Source organism: Pantherophis guttatus, chromosome 6, assembly GCF_059756535.1.
Source record: "Pantherophis guttatus breed Tessera chromosome 6, ASM5975653v1, whole genome shotgun sequence".
NCBI lineage: Eukaryota > Metazoa > Chordata > Lepidosauria > Squamata > Colubridae > Pantherophis > Pantherophis guttatus.
This window is the reverse complement of record NC_142068.1, coordinates 37,086,708-37,109,516: the sequence shown is the minus strand read 5'-3', so window position 1 is coordinate 37,109,516 and position 22,809 is coordinate 37,086,708. Positions and strand designations below refer to the sequence as shown.

General features: G+C 37.1%; 1 protein-coding gene across 4 annotated transcripts; it reads left to right on the top strand.

Moving 5' to 3' along the window:
• The first annotated feature begins 10,486 nt into the window (after positions 1 to 10,486).
• Positions 10,487 to 16,618, top strand: LOC117678413 (transcription cofactor HES-6-like). Of its 4 annotated transcripts, none has more exons than XM_034439479.3 (4): positions 10,487 to 10,694; positions 11,687 to 11,782; positions 11,903 to 11,978; positions 15,743 to 16,618. In XM_034439479.3, the coding sequence occupies exons 1-4, from the start codon at positions 10,632 to 10,634 to the stop codon at positions 16,150 to 16,152; spliced, it is 645 nt and encodes a 214-aa protein (XP_034295370.1). In that variant the 5' UTR covers positions 10,487 to 10,631; the 3' UTR covers positions 16,153 to 16,618. The 4 variants fall into 4 exon arrangements, with proteins under 4 accessions (XP_034295370.1, XP_034295369.1, XP_034295368.1 ...); XM_034439478.3 differs by having other exon boundaries at positions 10,489 to 10,694; positions 15,740 to 16,618; XM_034439477.3 differs by having other exon boundaries at positions 10,491 to 10,694; positions 11,900 to 11,978.
• The last annotated feature ends 6,191 nt before the right edge of the window (positions 16,619 to 22,809 follow it).

The following is a 22,809-nucleotide window of genomic DNA, read 5'->3' as shown; positions in this document are numbered from 1 at the left end:
AGGGATGGTAGGCACACTGGTGCACTTATGCACGTCCCTTACAGACCTCTTAGAAATGGGGTTTGGTCAGTGGTGGGATTCAGCCAATGCACACCACTTCAGGAGAACCGGTTGTTAATTTTCTGAGCAGTTTGGTGAACTGGTTGTTGGAAGAAATCATTAGGCAGAGAACCGGTTGTTAAATTATTTGAATCCCACTACTGGGTGAGGTCAACAGTAGACCTTAGTAGACCTTTAACCTTAGTTTAAGGTTAAAGTTTTGGGGGTTTGGGGAAGAAACCACAGAGTCAGGTAGTGCATTCCAGGCATTGACCACTTTGTTACTGAAGTCATATTTTCTGCAATCGAGTTTGGATCGGTTTACTTTGAGTTTGAATCTATTATTTGCTCGTGTATTGTTGTGGTTGAAGCTGAAGTAGTCATTGACAGGTGGGACATTGTGGCAGATAATTTTATGTACTACACTTAGGTCAGACTGAAGTCGGCATAGTTCTAAATTGTCTAAGCCCAAAATTTGAAGTCTGGTGGCATAAGGTATTTTATTGCGGGTAGAGGAATGAACTGTTGTAGGTCAAATACTACCTGTATATTACTGTATATTACTGGGTTCATTTCATAAGGCTGCTTTTGGATTTTAATATCCTAAGAACTTAGGCTACAGTTATTTATTAAGTGATGTCCTTTTTCATACAATTTGAATCTACTATCGTGGGTTTCTCTGACCTTTAGATTGTCTTACTTGCCACTCTCCAAATGGCACTGCTTCCTTAATTCTTAGATATCATGGCCTTTTCAGAGTATGGTTAGTTTTGGGAAGGCAGCAGATTAAAAAAGCTGGTGAAATGAGATAAGACTAGAGGGATTTTTTTTTCTGGTTTGTTTGTTTGACAAAGGTTTTAATAAGTAGGCTAAATCTAGCAGTTTAAGAATTTTGCAAAATGTATTTGATTCAGAAATAAAACCAAATTAAGAGACCCCAGGACAGTGCATGCAATGTAATACAGGTGGTCCTCGACCTACAACTGTTCATTTAATAAGCGTTCAAAGTTACGTTACCAAAAAAAGCAACTTATGATTGTTTTTCACAGTTACAACCTTTGCAGCATCCTCATTATCATGTGATCAAAATTCAGATGCTTGGAATTGGTTCATATTTATGACCATTGCTGTGTCTCAGGGTCATGTGATCCCCTTTTCTGATCTTCTGACAAGCAAAGTCAATGGGGAAACCAGATTCACTTAACAACCTGATTACTAATTTATCAATTGCATTGATTCACTTAACAGCTGTGGCAAGAAAGGTCGTAAAATGGGGCAAAATTCACTTAACAAATGTTTCACTTAACAGAAATTTTGGGCTCCATTATGGTTGTAAGTCGAGGACTACCTGTACTGTATATCATTTAGTATATTCAGCACACAACTCACTTTGTTAACTCATTCTTTCACATACCAGAATATATATAACTGCAAACAAATACGAGGGAAATCTTAAGATAATTTTAAAGGCTGGTATAGTTCTGTCACTCCACACCTACCCACAGAAGATGTAAAAATGGAAGGGTGAGTGGGTGTAAAATCTGGATTCAAAGCATCTCCAGCCCCTGCCCAACTCAAACCTCCCCCCACTTCAGTGTGACTTTTCACTACAGTATCAGATTTCACCAATATTGGAAGGAGCCAGCTCCAAGAAGAAGGAGCAAGAATCTGATGTTAATGTTCACCCTCTAAGTCAGAGTCCAAATTCAGAACACAATGCCTATAGTGTCTGAAATCCATATTCCTATGGCCCATAGGATTATTATACAAGAACTGAGCCTTGGTGGAGCAGCGGATTAAAGCGCTGTTAAACAGCACTTAGCTGCCAGCTGCCTGCAATTACTGCGAGTTCAAATCTCACCAGGCTCAAGGTTGACTCAGCCTTCCATCCTTCCGAGGTAGGTAAAATGAGGACCCGGATTGTGGGGGCAATAAGCTGACTTTGTATAAAAAAGAACACCGCGTGGGGGGGGAGGGCGAAAGCCCTACTAAGCAGGTATATACAAAAGTATAAAGGCTATTGCTTAATGCATTGTAAGCTGCCCTGAGTCTCCGAAGAAGAGCGGCATATAAATCGAACCAATAAATAAATAAATAAATATTTGACTCTTTTATTACGTTGTTCTTTTTATTTCTTTTAAAATATTTAAGATTACCAGTAATTTATTAGGAATTTTAAGTAGAGTGAAGTGAGTTTATTAACTTTTTAAAAGAAAATATGTGCAAAGAATGAAAAACATATCCTATAGTGATGAAATGCCATCACTATTAACTATCCCCAAACCCAACTATAAGGCAGGGAGTATTGACTTATTAGCAAAATCCTATCATAAAAGCAGAACATCTGGGATTTAATTTCTGATACTACCTATCTTCAGATCTATACCAAGCTTCTAGATACCTACTATCAGCCAGGAGAGCACTGGACCAAATGATCCAATTCTTCAGTTTTTTTTTGTTTTTTTTTTTTAATTTGATTTATATGCCGCCCTTCTCTGAAGACTCAGGGCGGCTTACAATGTGCTCAGCAATAGCCTTCATCCTTTTGTATATTTATACAAAGTCAGCTTATTGCCCCCACAAACTGGGTCCTCATTTCACCTACCTTAGAAAGGATGGAAGGCTGAGTCAACCTTGAGCCTTGGCGAGATTCGAACCCTGCAGTAATTGCAGGCAGCTGGTCTTAAGCAGCTTAATAACAGGGTGCCTTAAACCTTTGTACTACCAAGGCCCAACTCAACCAAGTTGAGTTCTATGCCATTTTTTATCAACATTTAAAAAGATCAAACAAAGCAAAGTTGCGGGATGATTGCTTCTCATCCTATACTATATATTCCTTTTTTCCCACTGGAATCCATAATGATTCTGTGTCTCTCTGGCTCGAAGACTTTGTCTGCCTTGTTTTCCTAATGCTGTGAAAAAGCCTTTGCTCTCTGAATAAACACATTGCCTGAAGAACTGCCTGGATGGGATGTGAGTTTGGCTCTTTTTAAAATCCTGATTTATAGTTGCATTTACTACTTTAAAAGATTTTTGGCATTCAGATACAATGAGCCTTGTACTGTGCAGATACAGGCCCACCACCTGCCTTCAGCCAGCAGTTGGCCTTCCCACTTAACCCTGTCATTTCCTGGGACCAAAGCCTAACCTTTTGATCCAGGGGCTGTGATCTGTGATGAAACTGCAGAAGTGGTTCACTGGTTTGTCTTGACTACATTATATAAAATACATCGTCTTGTATCCAGTATGGTGTGTTGGAAGATGTTTATAAAGTATAATTTAGAATTTTCAAATCAGTAGGTTGACATATAATTAAGCATGTGGCTGCATCTATTCTGTGTAAAAATCAATTTGTATAAAATCTCTGATATTAATGTTATCTTATTTTTCCAGATTAGTATATGTTTTTTATCTGTACACTTTTTTTAAAAAATAGCATGCTTAACTATTCTCTCTTTCTTTCACATAACATACATTTCTATTAACCGCATGACATTTCCCTGATTTTGTTTAACTGCATTTTTTAAAAAATTATTTCCTGATAGAACATCCTGATACATTAGGGATGTTTATTCCCTAATCTATAACAGTCTGAAACACTAGTTAAAAGGACTATTCCAAAAATGTATCACCTGGAAAAATTAAATGCAAAGTACATAGCAGAAACAGGATACACTTAGAGATATCATTTTACAGTGTGGGGACATTCCATGTAAATCATCAGCAATTCCCAGAATTTCCAGCCAATGTGATTATTGTTGAGATTTGGATCTTATAGATTTAAGAATTGCCCAGATTTTGAGAAATGGCTATGTTAAGTTATTGTACCTGCATTTTAGCTCATAGAAGCAGATACAGTAGTGGGTTTCAATTTAGTTTGCTACCAGTTTGCTTATTTGTGCGCGTGCTCCTGCGCATGCGTGATGCTTCTTCGCATGCGCGGAGCCTACCGCCGCCGCCGCTACTGGTTCGCCCAATCCAGGGCGAACCGGTAGCAATCCACCACTGAGCAGATAGTAGTTCCCTTAGTTATTTCAAAAGCTGACCAAATGTTCCTGTGATAGTACCAGTATCAACCCTGCATTTGGAAGGTCTTGTTTATTGTTTATTGCAGTATTGTTTATTATACTGCAGTACTACTACTTCTTGTGATATGTTTCACAAATTTAATTTAATTCCATTCCAAACATTAAAGCTGCAACTTAAATAGAAAGTTCATAGAAATGAGGGCTACTATACTTCAGTTACTAAATACACATCTATAAAGTAGCTACTAGGATTGTGCAAAGCTTTAGAGCATTGCTTTGCTTTAATGATTCACTGATCTGCCTCTTCTCCTATAGGAATTGTAGTGGAAACTCTTATGCACCTTTGCTGCTAACTCCCATTAAGAAGCCACCATACAGGGCTATTGAAAATAATTGCTGGTTCACGCCTTACTTTAAGTACTATTATCTCTTGAGTTATAAACCATAATGGCTGGGTTCACAAATCACATGAAACTTATTTATTGAATAAGGCCCAATGACAAAATTAACACAGAATGCTAAGTTAGTAATGATGATGATTTCACTGAAAACACATACTAAGCTAAAGCCAACTCACAGATTAGTATCATTTATTTAATGCAGCCAAAGAAACAAAATGCAGATTAAATATACAGAACTAAAGATTTGTTTGTTTGTTTGTTTATTATTTATTAAATTTATTTTCCACCTGTCTCACCACATGTGATTCTGGGCCACTTACAACATTGAAAATAATAAAACTGTAAAAAAAATAGATATCTCTAATAACAATAACAATAAAAACAGATTATAATTAAAAATGAGGTGGGAGAGATATTGACAACCCCACTGGGTTGCACACACCATACTAACAGTGTTGTATGAATCCAGCCTTTGTGGGAAGTGTGTTGTATTCTCAGAATTAGTTTAATGTTATAAAATATAGTTAAATTAAATATGAGTAACATATAATGAAATCACAGATATTTTATTTTAGTCTACTTCTTGATTATTATGATATTTATGTAGGTAGATTTTTTTTTAATCATCCTATTTGAAATTAATGTGTAATATGAACAGGAAATTATGGATTCAGTGTTGTCAATAAGTCAACTCTATCTATGCTTGAAATGTTATTAAGCCCTGACAGACTTTTCTCTTTTCAATTCCACTTAAAGTAACATCTCCTAAGAAATTCTGAAACTGAACAGAATTATTCTGTTCAAAACACACAAACACACACACACACACACACACACACACACACACACAGAGAGAGAGAGAGAGAGAGAGAGAGAGAGAGAGAGACGTATTATCTTTAAGTGATTACTGAACATTGACAGATGGAGCAGATCCAGGTATCTTGTAAATAGTAAGGGAGGGAGTTGCATTCATCCATTGATATTTTTCTTAAGTTGCTCATCTCAGAGCCTGCTTGACTGGATTCCTCTCAATAAGCATTGATATTTCTCATTGTCTTCTGCTAATTCATATCCCCACTTCCCCCACCAACCAGTACTGCGTAAGTCCTGACTTTATGAACTAAGGTTAAAGGCAATCCATAGTCAACAGGAATAAACTTATTAGCTGCTTGAACTGGTCAAGCATGCTTGACATGAAAGCTCTTATGGGATCCAAGGTTAGGGTATATATCCTAATATAAGGAGAAAATTAAGAATCATTGACTGAAAAAAATTATTTCTTAAAAAAAAATTCTGATGGATTTGACTTTCTGTAAATCATGAATCCTTAGCCCAGCAGTTTGGACATTGCACAGATTAATACTGTAGACAGAATCTTTTGACAAAGCCTCTGTGTAATGTGGGAATGGCCAACTATGTCAAATAAAGCTATGTGGGAATTCTATCTTTATTTTGCATACCAAATCAGAAAGGGTTAATTTTCTCTACGGGCCTCTTTGGTGGACTTGCTGTCCATTTTCCTGCTGGCGATTAGATTCTTCATGGCTATTAGGTTGGTTTGAATAAGTTCTTTGTGAATTAGAGTTTTCCCACACCCCTCCACAAGCCAAGCAGTCGCGTGTCCTAAGTCAGAAAAGAGTTGGAGCTATGAATTCTTAAACCCGATTTTTAAAGCTTCTTTTTTTAACCTAGACATCTGCCTTGGAGGGGATTCACAAACATCTGCCATATTTTTTTTGTTTTCTAGTTTCAAGTCTCCTTTTCTTCTCATCTTAAAAAAAAGTACAGGAACAGATGTTTAATGCTGTTTTCTTTTAAAATCATGTGAAATATTCACACATACTGAGAAAAAGGAAGGAGAGTTAAGATGAATTCTCCACTGCTTTAGGAAATACAGAAAAAATCTATAGCTTTGCAATTCAAGGCTTTTTCTTTTTTCCCTCTAAAAACCGGGCATTGAGCAACATAAAAAGGAGGAGAAAGCAAGTCACAGAGTAGACCCTTGAATAATATGCAGACACATTTGCATTTACATTCCTATTTCCCACTCAGTTACACAGACAAATGTCATACTTTGCCTGAATAAGAATGATTACCCAGTTACCCAGCTAAAGACATTCAATATCATATAATATAAATTTATATGCCGCCCTGAGTCTTCGGAGAGGGGCGGCATATACATTTAATTAATTAAATTAAATTAAATTCTGTAGTTCCTACAATATATGAATAATTTTTATGGAAATATAGTAATCACATGGGATAACATATCTTGGCCAAAAAAGTTAACATATTTGGAATCATACAGCATACAACATATTTGGAATCATACAGCATGTACAACATGCTCAACAGTCTGTTGAGCCTGGATAGCTCAACAGACTAAGCACTGTAATTTAACACCAGCTGCCTGCAATTAAAGTAAGATCAAATCTCGCCAGGCTCAAGGTTGACTCAGCCTTCCATCCTTTCTAAGGTAGGTAAATTGAGGACCCAGTTTGTGGGGGCAATAAGCTGACTTTGTATAAAAATATACAGAAGTATGAAGGCTATTGCTTAACGCACTGTAAGCCACCCTGAGTCTCTGGAGAAGGGCGGCATATAAATAAAAAAAAAATTTTTTTTTTAAAAAAGGGACAAGATAGATGATTGGGAGATTTTTAACTGGATACATCTTTTTTTTTTAATTTAACAGATATATTGGAATTTTATAGTTTGGACTGAACTTGCAAAGTTGAGAGTTGGTTTGGTTTTGCTTTAATATGATTTGGGAGCCCAACTAGTATAGGTTGTGAGCCATGGTTCATGTCAAGTCAATTAAAAATGGTTTATGTATCCAAGCAATTCTGCTAAGTCAGTTACATAGGGGTAAAAAAGGTACCACATGGTGCTATGTGGCAACTATGTGGCAACTCAGCCACATAGCATTATGATCTCATTAGAGCTCAGTAGCCCAAAGTTGCTATCCTGAATGCAGAAATAATGGATCATGTTTTTATTTCTATAATTTAAATATAAGATTATCTCTTTATTGAAACTAAGATAAATAACGGACAAAAATGTGTTTCTAAATAAAAGTTCCATATCTTTATAACATTAAAAAGGGCCTGGTGCTCAGCAGACTAAAAGCATTGTGATTAACACCAACTGTCTGCAATTACTGTAAGTTTGAATCTCACCAGGCTCAAGGTTGACTCAGCCTTCCATCCTTTCTAAGGTAGGTAAAATGAGGACCCAGTTTGTGGGGGCAATAAGCTGACTTTGTATAAATATACAAAAGTATGAAGGCTATTGCTTAACGCATTGTAAGCCACCCTGAGTCTCCGGAGAAGGACGGCATATAAATCAAATTTAAAATAAAATAAAATAAATAAAATAAAAGTCCATGTCCATAAGAAGTCTTTAAATTATCCCAGTTGTTATTCCAATATATTGACACAACACTGCTCACACAATATAAATGAAGTTGTATATTACAATAGCCAAAAATAGTGGTCTGTTGAAATTGTGCAAGTTAAATAAAGTTTGCATTGTTGTTATTTTAATATTTTTTTAGAGTGTACCTTTACATGGGCGTTGCCCCTGAAAACGTCATGGGTCAATCCAAATGGAGACAGTTTTGCTGACAAGTGGATCCTGCCATAGTGTGGGAAGAAGAAGAGAATGTACCTTTCAATAGTTATTCTATGGGCCTCACTGTTTAAGGATTTATATTATAGTATGGTTAGACCATGCCATAATTTGCTCATGTGTAACTGAGTGGATGCCAAATTGTAATTTTAATATAGATTTTATCTCTTATTATTTTATTCCAGATTTTGTACGTGGACATTCCTTGGGTGTTTATAACTTTTGCTGGTCTCTGACTAATAAATACTGATTTGACAATAGTCATTCAGCAAATTTCATATGGCCAAAAAAAAAAAAAAAGTTTTCACAATGATCTTTCCACCATAGATTTCCTGACTTCGAATTAGTGCCAAGTTTATTTATATTGGAAAGTCACTGAACTGTTATAATCTACATGTTTCCCAAGAGGGGTGATTCTATTTAAGATAGTTTTCATTGTTCCTGATTCTGAGGAAATATTACTCCCACCAAAGACAATACAAAAGATATATCTTCTAGCACTGAAGTCATAATCTATTTTTCAGCAAGTTGAAAACAAAACCACATGTTTTGGCCTTTCTTCTTCTTCTATATACTGTATGTAATATGGTTAACTCAAGATGAGTTTCTGGATCACCAAGAGTTACAGTAATTTCTTCTCTGCTATTTTTTGAGGTTGAAGAAATATTTATTAGATCTAGTGACGTGAAGTGAGCCAGAAAAATGTAAAGGCCCCATAATCCTCCTCCAGGATGGATATTATATGTTTGCATGCAGCAAAAAAATGAACAAGTTTTTCTGAAATTTTGGATTGATTGATTGTATCAAGAGTGCAGGAATTAAAAACTTTATGTATAAAAATTGCCCTTAGTGATCTTTTGTCATATAAAATAAAACTTCCCTAATGTAGAAACCCATGTTGACCAATGTCACATTTCTGGTTCTTTCTTACTACTTTTTAAAATTGTTTTTCCAATTCAATCTTCTAAAGTTAGAATTATACTTGTTAATGTTAAACTTAAGATTAGAGTAGTGATTTGCAAAAAGGATCCAAGAAAATCAAGGTATTTTTATACAATATGAAGCCATAGTGTTAGCAGATAGAAACTGACATAATTCAACCTTCCTTGCTACAACACATCAAATAATTATATACAGGTTTGCCACAGTTCTGAAATCTGTTGTATTAATTAAATCCATTGTGATGGATTGGAAAAGAGTTAACAACTTCTTTCTTGCTTTACCATAATTTCTTCAAAGTAAGTTTGGTTTTTAAGATTATTTTATGGTGCATTTCAACTTTTAAAGATTGGATACAATTTAAAACAATAATATATATTTTAGAAACCTAGAGCTAGTACATATTAAGCAGGGGATTAGATTAGAAGACCTCCATGCTCCCTTCCAACTCATGATGATGACGACAATGATGATATCCCTAAGAAGAAACTGAAAGTCCACAATGAAACTTATCTAAAATAAACATCTTTAAGATTGATAATCCTCAAGTCACCTTTAGCACTTCTGATATATGACACTGATTATTAAGTTGCTATTAAATTTTGGAGTGGGCATTCTATTTATAAATTATTATTTATACAGTAATTTATAGAATTATTTATAATCTACAGAAAAATTCCAGGTTGTGTTCCCCAACCTTTTCTGTGGCAACAATAACTTCTCCATCATACTTTTATAATGAAATGGAAAATCTGTTTGTAGTCAATGAGTAGACAAAGGAACTTTGCCCCGATCCAGTATCTGATATTGTATAGCTTCCTCAATCCTGCTCTTGATGGGCACATGGGCATTTGCAGAGACAAAGCTTCTCATCCAATATTTTCCTGTGGTGATGATTCATTCTGTGGAAAAATGTTGGGAAGCTTGCAAGACCTTGACTTGTGCAATCCCATGTTCTCAAAAACATTCCAGTTACTGTAAATATGATAAGTGCTTAATACTCATTTGTACACATTTGTGTTCCAGGTGTGAAAGAAGAATACACAGAGTTCCTGCCTGAAGATTTTTAATGTTGCCCCAAGCATTCCAAAGGGCAGAAAATAGGTGAGCCAAGAAAGATTCAAATACAAAGTTGGTATTTCCATTAATCCCAGCAGCCCAGATATTTCTCAGTTGGTTATGGTTTAGATTATTGGTATTTTTTTCCCCTGGGAATCAGTGCTTATTTAGAAAGGAGCCAAATAATCTCTGGCACTTGTTTTCTGCCTCCTTAAACAAAAGATTTCTACCAAGCAAAGCTTTCATGAAGCTGGACATCTGTCGCTCTTTAGGCACTGTGTGTGTGATCTGGCCATTGATAAGTAGTGACCTGTCAGCCTTGATTGATGGTCACAAGCCTCTGGCCTCAACCCCTTCTGTGGGAAAAGGAGACCAGCTAAGCAATTTCCTCATTCACATGCTAATATCCAGCTATAAATGCTAGCAGAGTGCTCTCATGACAGAGAATGCTCCAGAAGACAACGAGAGAAGCCAGTTGCTATAGGGCTTTCTCCCTTTTCTCCCCTAAGCCTTCAGGCAGGCGTGCAGGACTACAATGACAGCTACAACCCTAGCCAGCAGCGGACAGAAACTTTCTAATACCAAAGAGGAAAGGAAGGTATGCATTATTTTATAAATAAATTCATTGTAAGAAACTTGCCATCTCTGAAGGGATCAAACAAGGGTGCCATACTATTTCAGTGGCTCTGTGGGACTGTTAAAAGGCTGTTTGCACATATGTGCTATCTAGATGTGTTTCGTTGCTTTTCCAAGAATTACTTCCTTCTAGTAGGTAATTGCTTATTTCTGACCCTTGATAGAAATAAAATTTAAAAATGCATGCAGCAAGTAGAAAACCCAAGATAAAAAATACTGTGTGCACAGAAGTCCTGAGGGTGAATCAATCTATTTATATATTCTTATGTACTTAATATACAATATAATAGAGCTCATCTTTAGCTGTAGGATGCAGTAGAAAAACAGCTATAGAAAAGCAGATTACATTTATGGACAGTGTTAAACTAAAATATATATTGTTAGAAAAAAGAAAAGCACAGGGCATGGCTGGCTTGGGTAATGTGGCTATTATGATTGTCATTAGAAAAGCTTACCTCCCTTTAGCGCTAATTAGGCTGAATGAAAGAAGTAGCCAAGGAATACAAATCTATTAATAAAATTTGACATTACAATACATGAGATAAAGGGAAAGCAAATTGTACTTCTAAGTTTTAGGAACTACATTCACAAACCATTTACTTAATAATGGGATTATTAGAAATTATAGTACTGCAACCCAATATAGATTGATCTGAAAATATGGTCCACTGACTAAAGTTAAGACTTAATTTGAATATATACACATAGGATTATACTATCAGTTTGCTTGACTGTATCAATCTAAATTTATATTGTGCAAATTTGCCTAACAGAAAATGCTCCAGAATTGTAATTATTTAAATACTGATAATAAAGATTGTCTGATAGTTTCCATATATGTTGTTCCATCGTATGATGAAAGAATCTGCTTTGGAAAATAACTTCTTTCAATGAAGGCCTATATGGATTCAAATCAAGCAAGCCATCCCTAATATTCTCCCTTAATTATTTCAGTTAAGAAAACCTTTGATTGAAAGGAAGCGAAGAGAGCGGATTAACAATTGTTTGGATCAGCTCAAGGAAACAGTTGTTGGAGCCTTTCGGCTTGATGTAAGCATAGATTTTAACATTTTTCCATTCCCACATTTCTTTATTTCCATCTATATTTCATTTTTCAGCAGCTTTCAAATAGGATATGATAATAATTGTTATTTCATTTTAAAATAGCAGTCAAAACTTGAAAAAGCAGATATCTTGGAAATGACAGTAAAACACCTCCAGAATATCCAACACAACAGAAATATAGGTGAGTTGATATTCTGTATCTATATATTGGCTGTAGATGCTCCTATTTTATATATGAAAACCAGCTCAGTAGCTTGGCAAAGTTATTCAAAGAAATAATGAAGCAGGAATGAGAGCGATAAAGTGAGACAGAGAAGAAACAAGGTAGTATGTATATATTTAGCTTCAGTGAAGTTGCACTTTGTATAAAATGATGACATAACATCAAGGTTGTTTGGGAAATGGCCAAAGATGTGCACACAAATAGTTTTTGAATTTTATTGGGTTCAAGATTCTCAGATACAAACCTCCTTGAGCTCCCCCCCCTTTCCCCATTGTTCAGGGGATACAGTGTGTTCTTCAGAGTTAATACCATTGTGTTTTACCAACACAATGCCTGCTACTGTTTCAGCCAGATTACCCATGTGCCTTCGTTTTGTGACTTGATTAACCCTTTCCAGGTCCTTTAATTTTCTGAACTTCAGTGTGGCCTAAGGCCTAATCTGGGCCTCCTGCTAGGGTCCTTGAATTACTGTCCTGGCACAGTCTGTGTTCTTGATTTTGGTTACCACAAGCCTTTTATTTCCTTGGAGCTGTTGGCTGTTAGCAGGCTGCAAGACAGATTTTCTGTCTTGCAGCCTGAAGAACAACCTCTTCTCTTTCAAGTCCCCTTCTACTCACAGCTAAAGATGCTATGTTTGAATGGCTTTGCTTAATGTGGCTATGTAGTGTAAGGAATTCTCTCTTCCATAAGAAAACTTTATACTTCAATAATTTATGTGAGAAAAGATACTTTTACTATCTCATACTGTACCTTTTATTCTACCATGCTGTAGGGCAGGGGTCTCCAACCATGGCAACTTTAAGCCTGGCGGACTAACTCCGTTGAAGTCTGCCAGGCTTAAAGTTTCCAAGGTTGGAGACCCCTGCTGTAGGATGTAAGCTTCTTTGGTGGATAAACTACAAGGACAGTCTCTGTCCTTGGGCATTTTTATTGACCTTGCCTTATGTCTAAATCAGAAGGGGCTACTTCTAGATAGAAAGTTCAGTCAGAATCAGGCCCCTTAAGAATAGGGCTCTGATGTAATAACTCTTTTAAATCTTCAGATGCTTTTTGAAACTCTGGAATCTGCCTGTCTCTTTTGATCCTTGCTTGATCCTGGTCAGTAAGGATATAAGCCTGAGTGGAACAACCAGATGGAATATCCAGTTAGGCTAGCAAGATTTTCTTAGTTTGTAAATGCCTTTCAGTTTCCTTAGTTTGAATTTAGGGAACTCCATTTCCTACTAGGAACTGTAAATATTTTCACTCTTGATATTCTAGGTAACACTTGGCCAGTTTTATGATAAGCACCTTTATATAATTTAAATAATGTGTTTATGTGCTTGGGAGTTCTTCTCAAGTTAAACTACATATAACTTCATTGTTTTATTACTACAAAGTATATGTCTTTCTGAAGCTCTAAGTAGCTTTACTGTATTGTAGCATTAATATAACAAGAAACTAAAATCCATTAATACAATTATAATCAAACAATTTGATCCACCACCATTTGGGAGAGCACAATCTTATTTCTCCTAAGACATAAAAAATATGAAAAACTGTATTTTAATTGTGCTCTAAAAACAAGAGTGAGCAAAGAGTAATCTACACTTCTGGTAGTAAGCTGTCCCAAAAGAAGATCAGTAGATCATCAATGTCGGCTTCATATATTTTCCCTTGCCATTATTTTTTATATAAATCTTTGGAATGTGGCAGGGCCCTGTGTGCTCTGAAGGGAATTTTGTTGAAATGAAATAGCTTAGAATGCCATTTTGTTTTGTTTTCCATTGATATTTGCCAAAATGGTTAGAAAGACATATGGGGGTCTTAGTCTTTCTAGAAAATTGAGGCATTAGATAGCTATTGAATTTAGCAACTAATTTCACTTGACATATGTCTGCACAGAACTGAATTTCAACACGTAGCTTGGATACCAATACATTTAATCACTCATAGTTTCAATTTTGCTCTCCTTGGTAGCCAACAAGGTCTTTTCTAGGTTATTCTATTTCCTGTATCAATGATATGTATCATTAATGTAGTTACTTCATTCGTCTTGTAAAAGTAGTTTAGAAGTTTGGAATTTTTTTTCTCTGAATGTTTGAAAAGGGTCTGGTATAATGGGCACCCATAGATCAAATCTTTACCTTGTAATTCTTTTCTCCTTACCAGTTGGTATTCTTTACATGCCTGGCAGTGCCTACTGAGATCATTCTCTATTCATTGTCAGTAGTGTTTATATAATACATGGTAAAGAGTTCTTACTCTATTCAAACGTTGCTCAGGTGCTATCTGGAGAAGTAACTGAACTTTCCCTTGCACAAAAATATTTTCTTATACTAGATCTAGAATGTTTTTTAATACATTCATATGTGTTTCCATTAGAAGACAATGCATGGGGCTCAGTGTTGAATTGTGCAGTCCTTGCTACTTTCTGAGCTTAGATGTTTGCTTGCAGACATATCATTACCCAATTAGGTAACATCATCAGGGCATGGCACTGGGTAGTGAAACATCTGTAAACAAATAGCTCATACAGTACCAAAAGTTCTACCATTCTTTTGTATTAAGTTAAAGAATAATTATAATCTAGTTTTTATCTATTTCATGTCTACATGGGGCTCTCTACATGGGGCTCCCCCTGGGGTGCACCCGGAGGCTCCAGCTGGTCCAGAATGCGGCCGCGCGGGGGATTATGGGGGCGACGAGGCGCTCCCATGTGACACCTCTCCTGCGCGAGCTGCACTGGCTCCCGGTAGTCTTCCGGGTGCGCTTCAAGGTGTTGGTGACCACCTTTAAAGCGCTCCATGGCTTAGGGCCGGGGTACTTACGAGACCGCCTTCTGCCACCAATAGCCTCCCACCGGCCAGTACGCTCGCACAGAGTGGGCCTCCTCAGGGTGCCGTCCGCCAGACAATGTCGGCTGGCGACCCCCAGGGGGAGAGCCTTCTCTGTGACGGCGCCCACCCTCTGGAATAACCTTCCCCCGGAGTTACGTATAATAACAGACCTCCGGATTTTTCGTCGGGCCCTGAAAACTTATTTATTTCAACTAGCTGGGCTGGCTTGAGCTAAATTTTAAATTGGTTTTAAATTGGGTTGTTTTAATTTACGGCCAGAATATCTAATTATTTTAATACTGTTTTTTAAATTTTGTATGCTTTGTTTTTACTTAGGCTGTGCACCGCCCTGAGTCCTATTTGGAGAAGGGCGGTATAGAAATTTAAACAAATAAATAAATAAATAAATAAATGTCTATTTGCAAATGATTAGATCCCAATAGTTCAAGAGTGTCAAACTCAAGATCTGTGAGCTGGCTCTGGCCCGTGGGCCCACCCTGGAGACAGCAAAGGATCGGCCTGCGGTGCTGCTGCCAACGAAAAGGGAGCTCGGGGAGGCCGCATGCGGGCCTCCCAAGCTCTGTTTTCACTGGCAGAGGGTTGCAGGAGGCTGTCACAGCCGAAAACGGAAACCGGGGAAGGCAGTCATGGCCAAAAATGGAGCCTCGATAAATGACATTGAGATGGCATTCCCACCTTGGCCACGCCCCCCAGCCCCCTGAGTTCAAACACAACCTTGATGCGCCCTCAGTGAAATTGAGTTTGACACCCCTGCAATAGATGATCCAAGCCAGGAACTTAAAGTCAGAGTAGTACCTACTATTATGGGAAAAGAGTCAGTCAAACAAATTTCAGTTCTTATGCATTAAATGATTGAAAGCATCTCTCTTCTTCATTTAGCAGATTCTAAAATGGGCCTTGAAGCTCAGCAGAGGTACAGCACTGGATATATTCAGTGCATGCATGAAGTCCACAATCTCCTCCTGACTTGTGACTGGATGGACAAGACACTTGGAGCACGATTATTGAACCATCTATTGAAATCCTTGCCCAAATCCAATGAGGAGGCTTGCAAGGAGAACCCGAACCCTTCCACTCCAGTGAATGGCAAGGGAAATACAACAGGTTCTAGCCAATCTCAGGATCAGATGTATCCAACTGAAGTCAAACTGGGATTGAAAAAGTCATTTCAGCCACAATCATCATCACGATGTAATCAGCATGAGTTGCCGCATCCCAGGGAGATTTTGCAACCTCATTTTGCACATAATGGTGTTAACATGGGGTCATTGGATATGTGGAGACCATGGTAAAAAATATCTTGGGGGAAAATTCTTTCTAATTTTAGACCCTCTTTTATATGTATCTTATAGATATGTCTCTTTAAAACACTTTTTGGAGCACGTCTGCTCCGGTAGGTGTACTAAAGACCAGGGTACTTCAAGCCGGAGGAAATCTCTATGTAGCCTCCATTGTAGAAGGCTGCTATTATATTGTATTTATTGAATACATCTAAATTATTTTACAAAATCTTCTCTGTGGCTGCTTAGTATACCGTATTGACATCTAAAATTCCTTTTCCTACGTTATTAAAATTAACAAAGGATTAATAAAAATAGAAACAAATACAAGCCACTCTCATTTGTCTCTGGTTTATAAGATAATTTTTGAAACTCTCCTTAACACATACACCCTTCCCACCCCACAACAATAATGTATGAAAAAAAAGCTTATTTCTATTAATTCTGTGAAAATAAATGAAAAAATTGTCTTGTCTCTGGCATCTTGTTTTCTTGTTTTTCTCCTTGCTAAATGCTTTAAAGAAAACAAATGGAGGAATTTCTAAAACACTTTTTTTTCACCAGTCACTTCAAATAATTCAATTTCTCAAGAGCGTTTGATGTTGCTGACTGTAGAAACTGGGATCTTCAGGACAAAAAAAATGGTGAGGCCAGCTAAGTTTCCAAAGAATAATAAAAATATTGCCTCAAGTGGCCTGTGAACATATTGTTTCCTTAGAGCAGGAGAGTTCTGGAGCCCTAAATATAATAATATATCTTCCAATTATCCTCTGATTAAGAGAGTTTCTATATTTCTTTTCACTAAAAGTACATTTATTACACTATCCCCAATTTCACATCCTTTAGATATTCTCATAATCCCCCATTAGGAGAGCTAACCTGTGGTTACTGGCACCAGGTTGGAAAGGGACTCTTTCAACAAACGGTCTGCATATCAGTTAATAATCCTCCGAAATGTGAGGCTAATTATACCCACTGATTTAATGAATTTTTGGAAAAATGAATGTTATCAAATACATTTTAACCTTTTACTTTGTGGGAATCTCTTTCTTTTAGCCTGCTTTCCTGAAGAGTGTTAACAGCAATGCCAGGATGGTAGGATCAACAACTGTCTGCTTGAAAAACAAATATGTCTCCTAGTTTGTGTAGTGTCAGTGTTTAATCACTCTTATTTTCTCAGCAGGTTCATAGAAACGTTATGTTGTCACAAGCTGATCATTTGCTTCTCTTTCATATAGGTCAGGGGTCAGCAACCTTAAATAGTCAAAGAGCCACAAAGGTCCTAACCAGAAGCCCCCCATTCAATTCTGGAGCCGAGCGGAAGTCCCATTTCCCCACCATAGAGTCTCCTCCTAGCACGCCGTCCTTTTTCCTCTACCTGTCCTAACCGAAAGCCCTATCAATTGTGGAGCCAACAGGCAACAGGGAGCCACAGCAGAGGGATGAAAGAGCCACATGCGGCTCCAGAGCTATGGGTTGCTGACCCCTGATATAGGTGGATACATAACACTTTACAACCTTGGCACAACCAGCATTTCTACTAGTAGTGGGTCTATCAAAATTCAAATTCAAACCTTTATTGTCAATGCACAACATGTGTACAATGAAATTGTACAAAATCATATTTCTATATCACCCCCATGATTTACGCCAATTCAAATTCAAATTCAAATTCATTATTAGAAAAAATTCAGAGGGATATGAAACTCTTTACTAACTGACATCTTCACACTGCAAAATCATGTTGTTGCATTTCTATTAATCAAATGGATGCTTAACATAAAAGAGTGCTGCTCTTTTCAGATACAGGTAATCCTCAATTTACAACAGTTCATTTAGTGACTGTTCAAAGTTACAACAGCACTGAAAAAAGTGACTTATGACCATTTTTCATACTTATGACCATTGCAGCATCCCTATGGTCAGGTGAACAAAATTCAGACGCTTGACTCATGTTTATGATAGTTGCTGTGTCCCAGGGTCATGTGATCACCTTTTGCGACCTTCTGACAAGCAAAGTCAATGAGGGAGCCATTGAACAACTGCAGTAATTCACTTAACAGTGGCAGCAAGAAAAATCATAAAATGGGAAGAACTCACTTAACAACTATCTCGCTTAGCAACAGACATTTTGGGCTCAATTTTGGGCTCAATTGTGGTCGTAACTGGAAGATTATGGATTTGTAAGATAGGACTAAAATACAGTCCTAGGTTACAAATCTAGTTAGTCTAATTATTTAATGCATAGCATGGATTAGATACTATTTACTTAATAATGCCATCACCCCAGTTAATCCTATAATTTTAGCCCAGTTCAGTAATAAGTATGAAAAGCTGCATTCAGCTGTCTGAATATTTATATAATATATAAATATTATATAACAAATATTTATATTTGTTTAAAGTCAGCCTTTGATTAAACAGTGGCAATCTATCAGGGCTTGGGAAAGGTGCCTTCTATGTCATGGTGCCTGCCTCTGGAATGAGATCTTCCCTAAAAATTTATGTTGTCCACACCCTGTTAGAACTCCATAAGGCCTTGAAGACCTCATTATTCTCTTGATTTTGGCTTAGGATGCATGGGCCCACCTTTGATATCATCAAACAACATCTGCTCTCCCAAGTCCAAGTCCCAAGGTGGACAAAAATGCCAAATCCAGTCTAAACTTTTGGCTGACAGTGCAACCAACCATAATAATAGATGTAGAAAGCAAAAGAAAGCAAAGATAGTACTAATAGTAAGAGGTGCCTTGGGTGTAATTCCAAAACATCTGGAGCACCACTTGAACACCATAGGCGTTGACAAAATCATTACCAGTCAGCTGCAAAAGTTAGCTTTACCTGCAACAACTTACATCCTGTTATGATAACTTTAATATTATTAAACAAAAACATCTGCCTGTTCCAGATCCTTGGGAAGAACTTGAGAGGTGGACAAGAATGCCAAGGCCTTGAAGACTTCATTATTTTCCTGACTTTGGGTTAGGATGGATGGGCCCACTGTGATGATATCTTTGATATCATCAAACAACATCTGCTATCCCAAGTCCAAGCCTCAAGGTGGACAAAAATGACAAATCCAGACTAAACAATTGGTTGACTGTGCAACAACCATAATAACATTTAAACTTGTACTTTGCCTGTCTATTGTGAACCATCAAGAATCAGTTGGATTTAAATAGTGCCAAAATATATTCAAACAATTTAAATTGATCATTGTCTCAAGGGAGCAGTCAGTCTTCCATTTGGGCCAGGATTGATTAATTGGTTCCTTTTTTTAGTCCATGATATTAATCATAAGTGTCTTAATATTCGTATTCAAAGCTGCATCTCTTTTTTCTCTTAATGTCAAGTGTGGGAAAAATCAGGAAGTCAAAGCAGTTCAAATGAATATAAAGGTTTATCGCAAGCTTAAACGCTCTACAAGAATCTGAACTAGTAACAGTCAAAGCAAATAGATCAGGGGCGTCAAACCGAATCGCATCGCGGATTTTATCGTGACGTATCGGGATTGCTTTTACACTTGTAGAGCCAGAGTGGGTGTGGCCTGCGCTGGCTGTATCCAGCCCATGGGCTGCGTGTTTAACACTACTAAAATAGATGGTAGGTAAGAGTCAATGTATTCAAGGTGGGCTGAACTTAGCTCTCATGTGTGTGTGAAAAGACTTGAGACTGATGATGAGTTTGACTCCTCCCTCAGGCTGAGCCTGGTCATCTACTTTCTCGGTATCTCATATTCCTAGCCATATACAGGTAGTCCTCAAGTTACAACAGTTCATTTAGTGACTATTCAAAATTACAACGCACTGAAAAAAGTGACTTATGACCATTTTTCACACTTTGTAGCAGCCCCATGACCATGTGATCAAAATTTGATGCTTGGCAACTGCTGCAACTTATGACCGCTGCTGCATTCCAAGGTCACGTGATCCTCTTTTGCAACCTTTTGATGAGTAAACTCAGTGGGGAAGCCAGATTTGCTTAACAACTGTGGTACTAACTTAACAACTGCAGAGATTCACTGAACAACAGTGGAAAGAAATGTTGTAAAATGAGGCAAAACTCACTTAACAAATGTCTCACTTAACAACAGAAATTTGGGGCTCAATTGTGGTCGTAAGTGGAAGATTACCTGTAATACCAATGGAAAGACTATTGCTTTAACTATTCTTTGTTGTAATTGAATTATTTTGATCTTAGGATGAATTAGTTCAAACATACGACCTGCTTGATTCACAATGGCTTCCTCCTACATAAGTATGGCCAGACTTTAGCCATCATCTTAAACAAACTAATCAGAGTAGCCTTTGCTTCTGCCATTTTTTTATTTGAATGCAAAAGCAGTTTTGAATTGTTACATTTACACATTTCATTGAGTTGTGGCTTGCTTAACCATGGTTTAATGAACCATTAATTGACTGATTTTAGTAACACATTAAAGCCACAAACTATCATTTAAGAACTACAGCACCTGAATTCTTACAACATACTGAGTCCAAATGAGGCAAAACAACACAGGTAGTCATAGTAACCCTTCATAGTTATAACCAATCCAAAAAGGGGATTACTACCCGGATTCGAAGTTCTGACTGTTGGGACCCCTCCTCAGTCACTTGACTGAACTTTGGGCACTCAGCAACACAACTGTATTTTATGGCCAATGACCACCTGATTGCATTTTATGATGGTTTTGCTGAAAATTGACACAGAAGTGTCAGCAATAAAATAAAACCAGCAATATGATTGGTTCACTTAACGACAATGATGTTTGCTTTACAACTGTAGATTTGCTTAACAACCACCACAAAAAAGGTTGTAAAATCCAGTCAGCCACATCACTGACCATTATGACATATGACTGTAACATAGAAGCTCTCTATTCGTTTGTATGTAAAAGTCTACCTGTATTATGGCTTCATATGTTGAATAACCTCAGCCAATGTTGCTTCATTGGTCGATATGTAAAAAGTTGCTTAAAGTTTACTACAATTTAGAAGCCAGGAACAGTCTTACAATAGAGCTTAGCAACAGCCCATTCATGACTTGCTCACAAATTTCACTATGATTAACATGTTGATGCTTGCAAAAAATCATGTGATAGAAAACCAATTAAATTTATAAGATCGCATAACTATATGCAAGAGCTAATTATACCTGTTATCCTACTTTTCCTGCCTAAATACTTCATGCAGCTGGGCTTGGCAGCTGTGTTCTTACTTGCAAAACACAACTAAGGCAATGTTAATGTAATTACCTGATTTTAATAAGAGTTCAGAATATTTGAGTGCAAATCAAGAATATATATTTGCCTATTTCTTAGTAGACTATTTCCTATTGTTTACCAAATGGATTTCAATGACTAAGTATTGACAGGACAAACAACTTGCCTTATTAACTACAAGAATATCATCAGGGAACATGTTATGTATCATGTTTAGAAATTTCACTATTTGGCATTGAATTAGGAAAATGATGTTGATTCTATTAACTTTATTATTTACCAAATAATAAATTTTGTCCAACCTCCTGCAAAGCAGACCTCAATTACACCATCTTTCATTGTAGCTATCTAGTTTTCTTCTGATAACCACTATCAAGGAAGACTTCACCATGCTTTAGTGAGATTGTTCCATTGCTGAACAGTTTCACTGTAAGGAATTCCTCCTAATAAATCTCCTAATTTCAACCTTTACTCCTTATCCTGCCATAGATTTGATTATCTTCCACAAGCTTTATCTTGATTTCTTTTAGACATTTTAGCTGGAGAGTGTCCACTCTGAGGAAAAGTAGTTCTTTTTGTCCAGAGACGTTGGATGTGATTAGGTGAGTGAGTTTTAGTTTTAAAAACTCTTACACTAGCCACTTTTTCAGTACTAGAAATGGGGAACTAAACTGGATGCAATTTAGGAGTTGACTTATTCCCAGTGGTGGGATTCAGCCAGTTCACACCACTTCAGGAGAACCGGTTGTTAACTTTCTGAGCAGTTTGGCAAAGTGGTTGTTGGAAGAAATCATTAGGGCAGAGAACCGGTTGTTAAATTACTTGAATCCCACCACTGCTTATTCCCCAAAGCACCCGACGATAGGAAAATAAGCAATGAGTGGAAACTTATCAAAGAGAGATTCAACCTGAAACTAAAGAGAAATTTTCTGATAGCAAGAACAATTAATCAATGGAATAACTTGCATCCTGGAATTGGGGGTGCTCCATTACTGAAAGTTTTCAAGAAAAATACTGGACAACCATTTGTCAAAGATAGTGTAAGGCCTCCTGGCTTGGACAGGGGGTTAGACTAGAAGACCTCAGCAGTCTCTTCCAGCCCTATGATTCTATTCTATTCTATTCTATTCTATTCTATTCTATTCTATTCTATTCTATTCTATTCTATTCTACTCTACTCTACTCTACTCTACTCTACTCTACTCTACTCTACTCTACTCTACTCTATTTTATAGAACAGGTCCACTTCATCTTGTATATGACAGCCTTCTAGATACTGATAAACTATTGCTTTACCAACCTTTAGCACCCCTTTTTTTGCAAATTAATCATGACCATTTCCTTTCATCATACCTCATCAAACTTGCTTTCCAGCCTCCTTTTCATCTAGCAACTTCCCTTTGAACCTTCTTTACATCCCACTTAAGGTGTGGTGCCCAGTTCAAAAC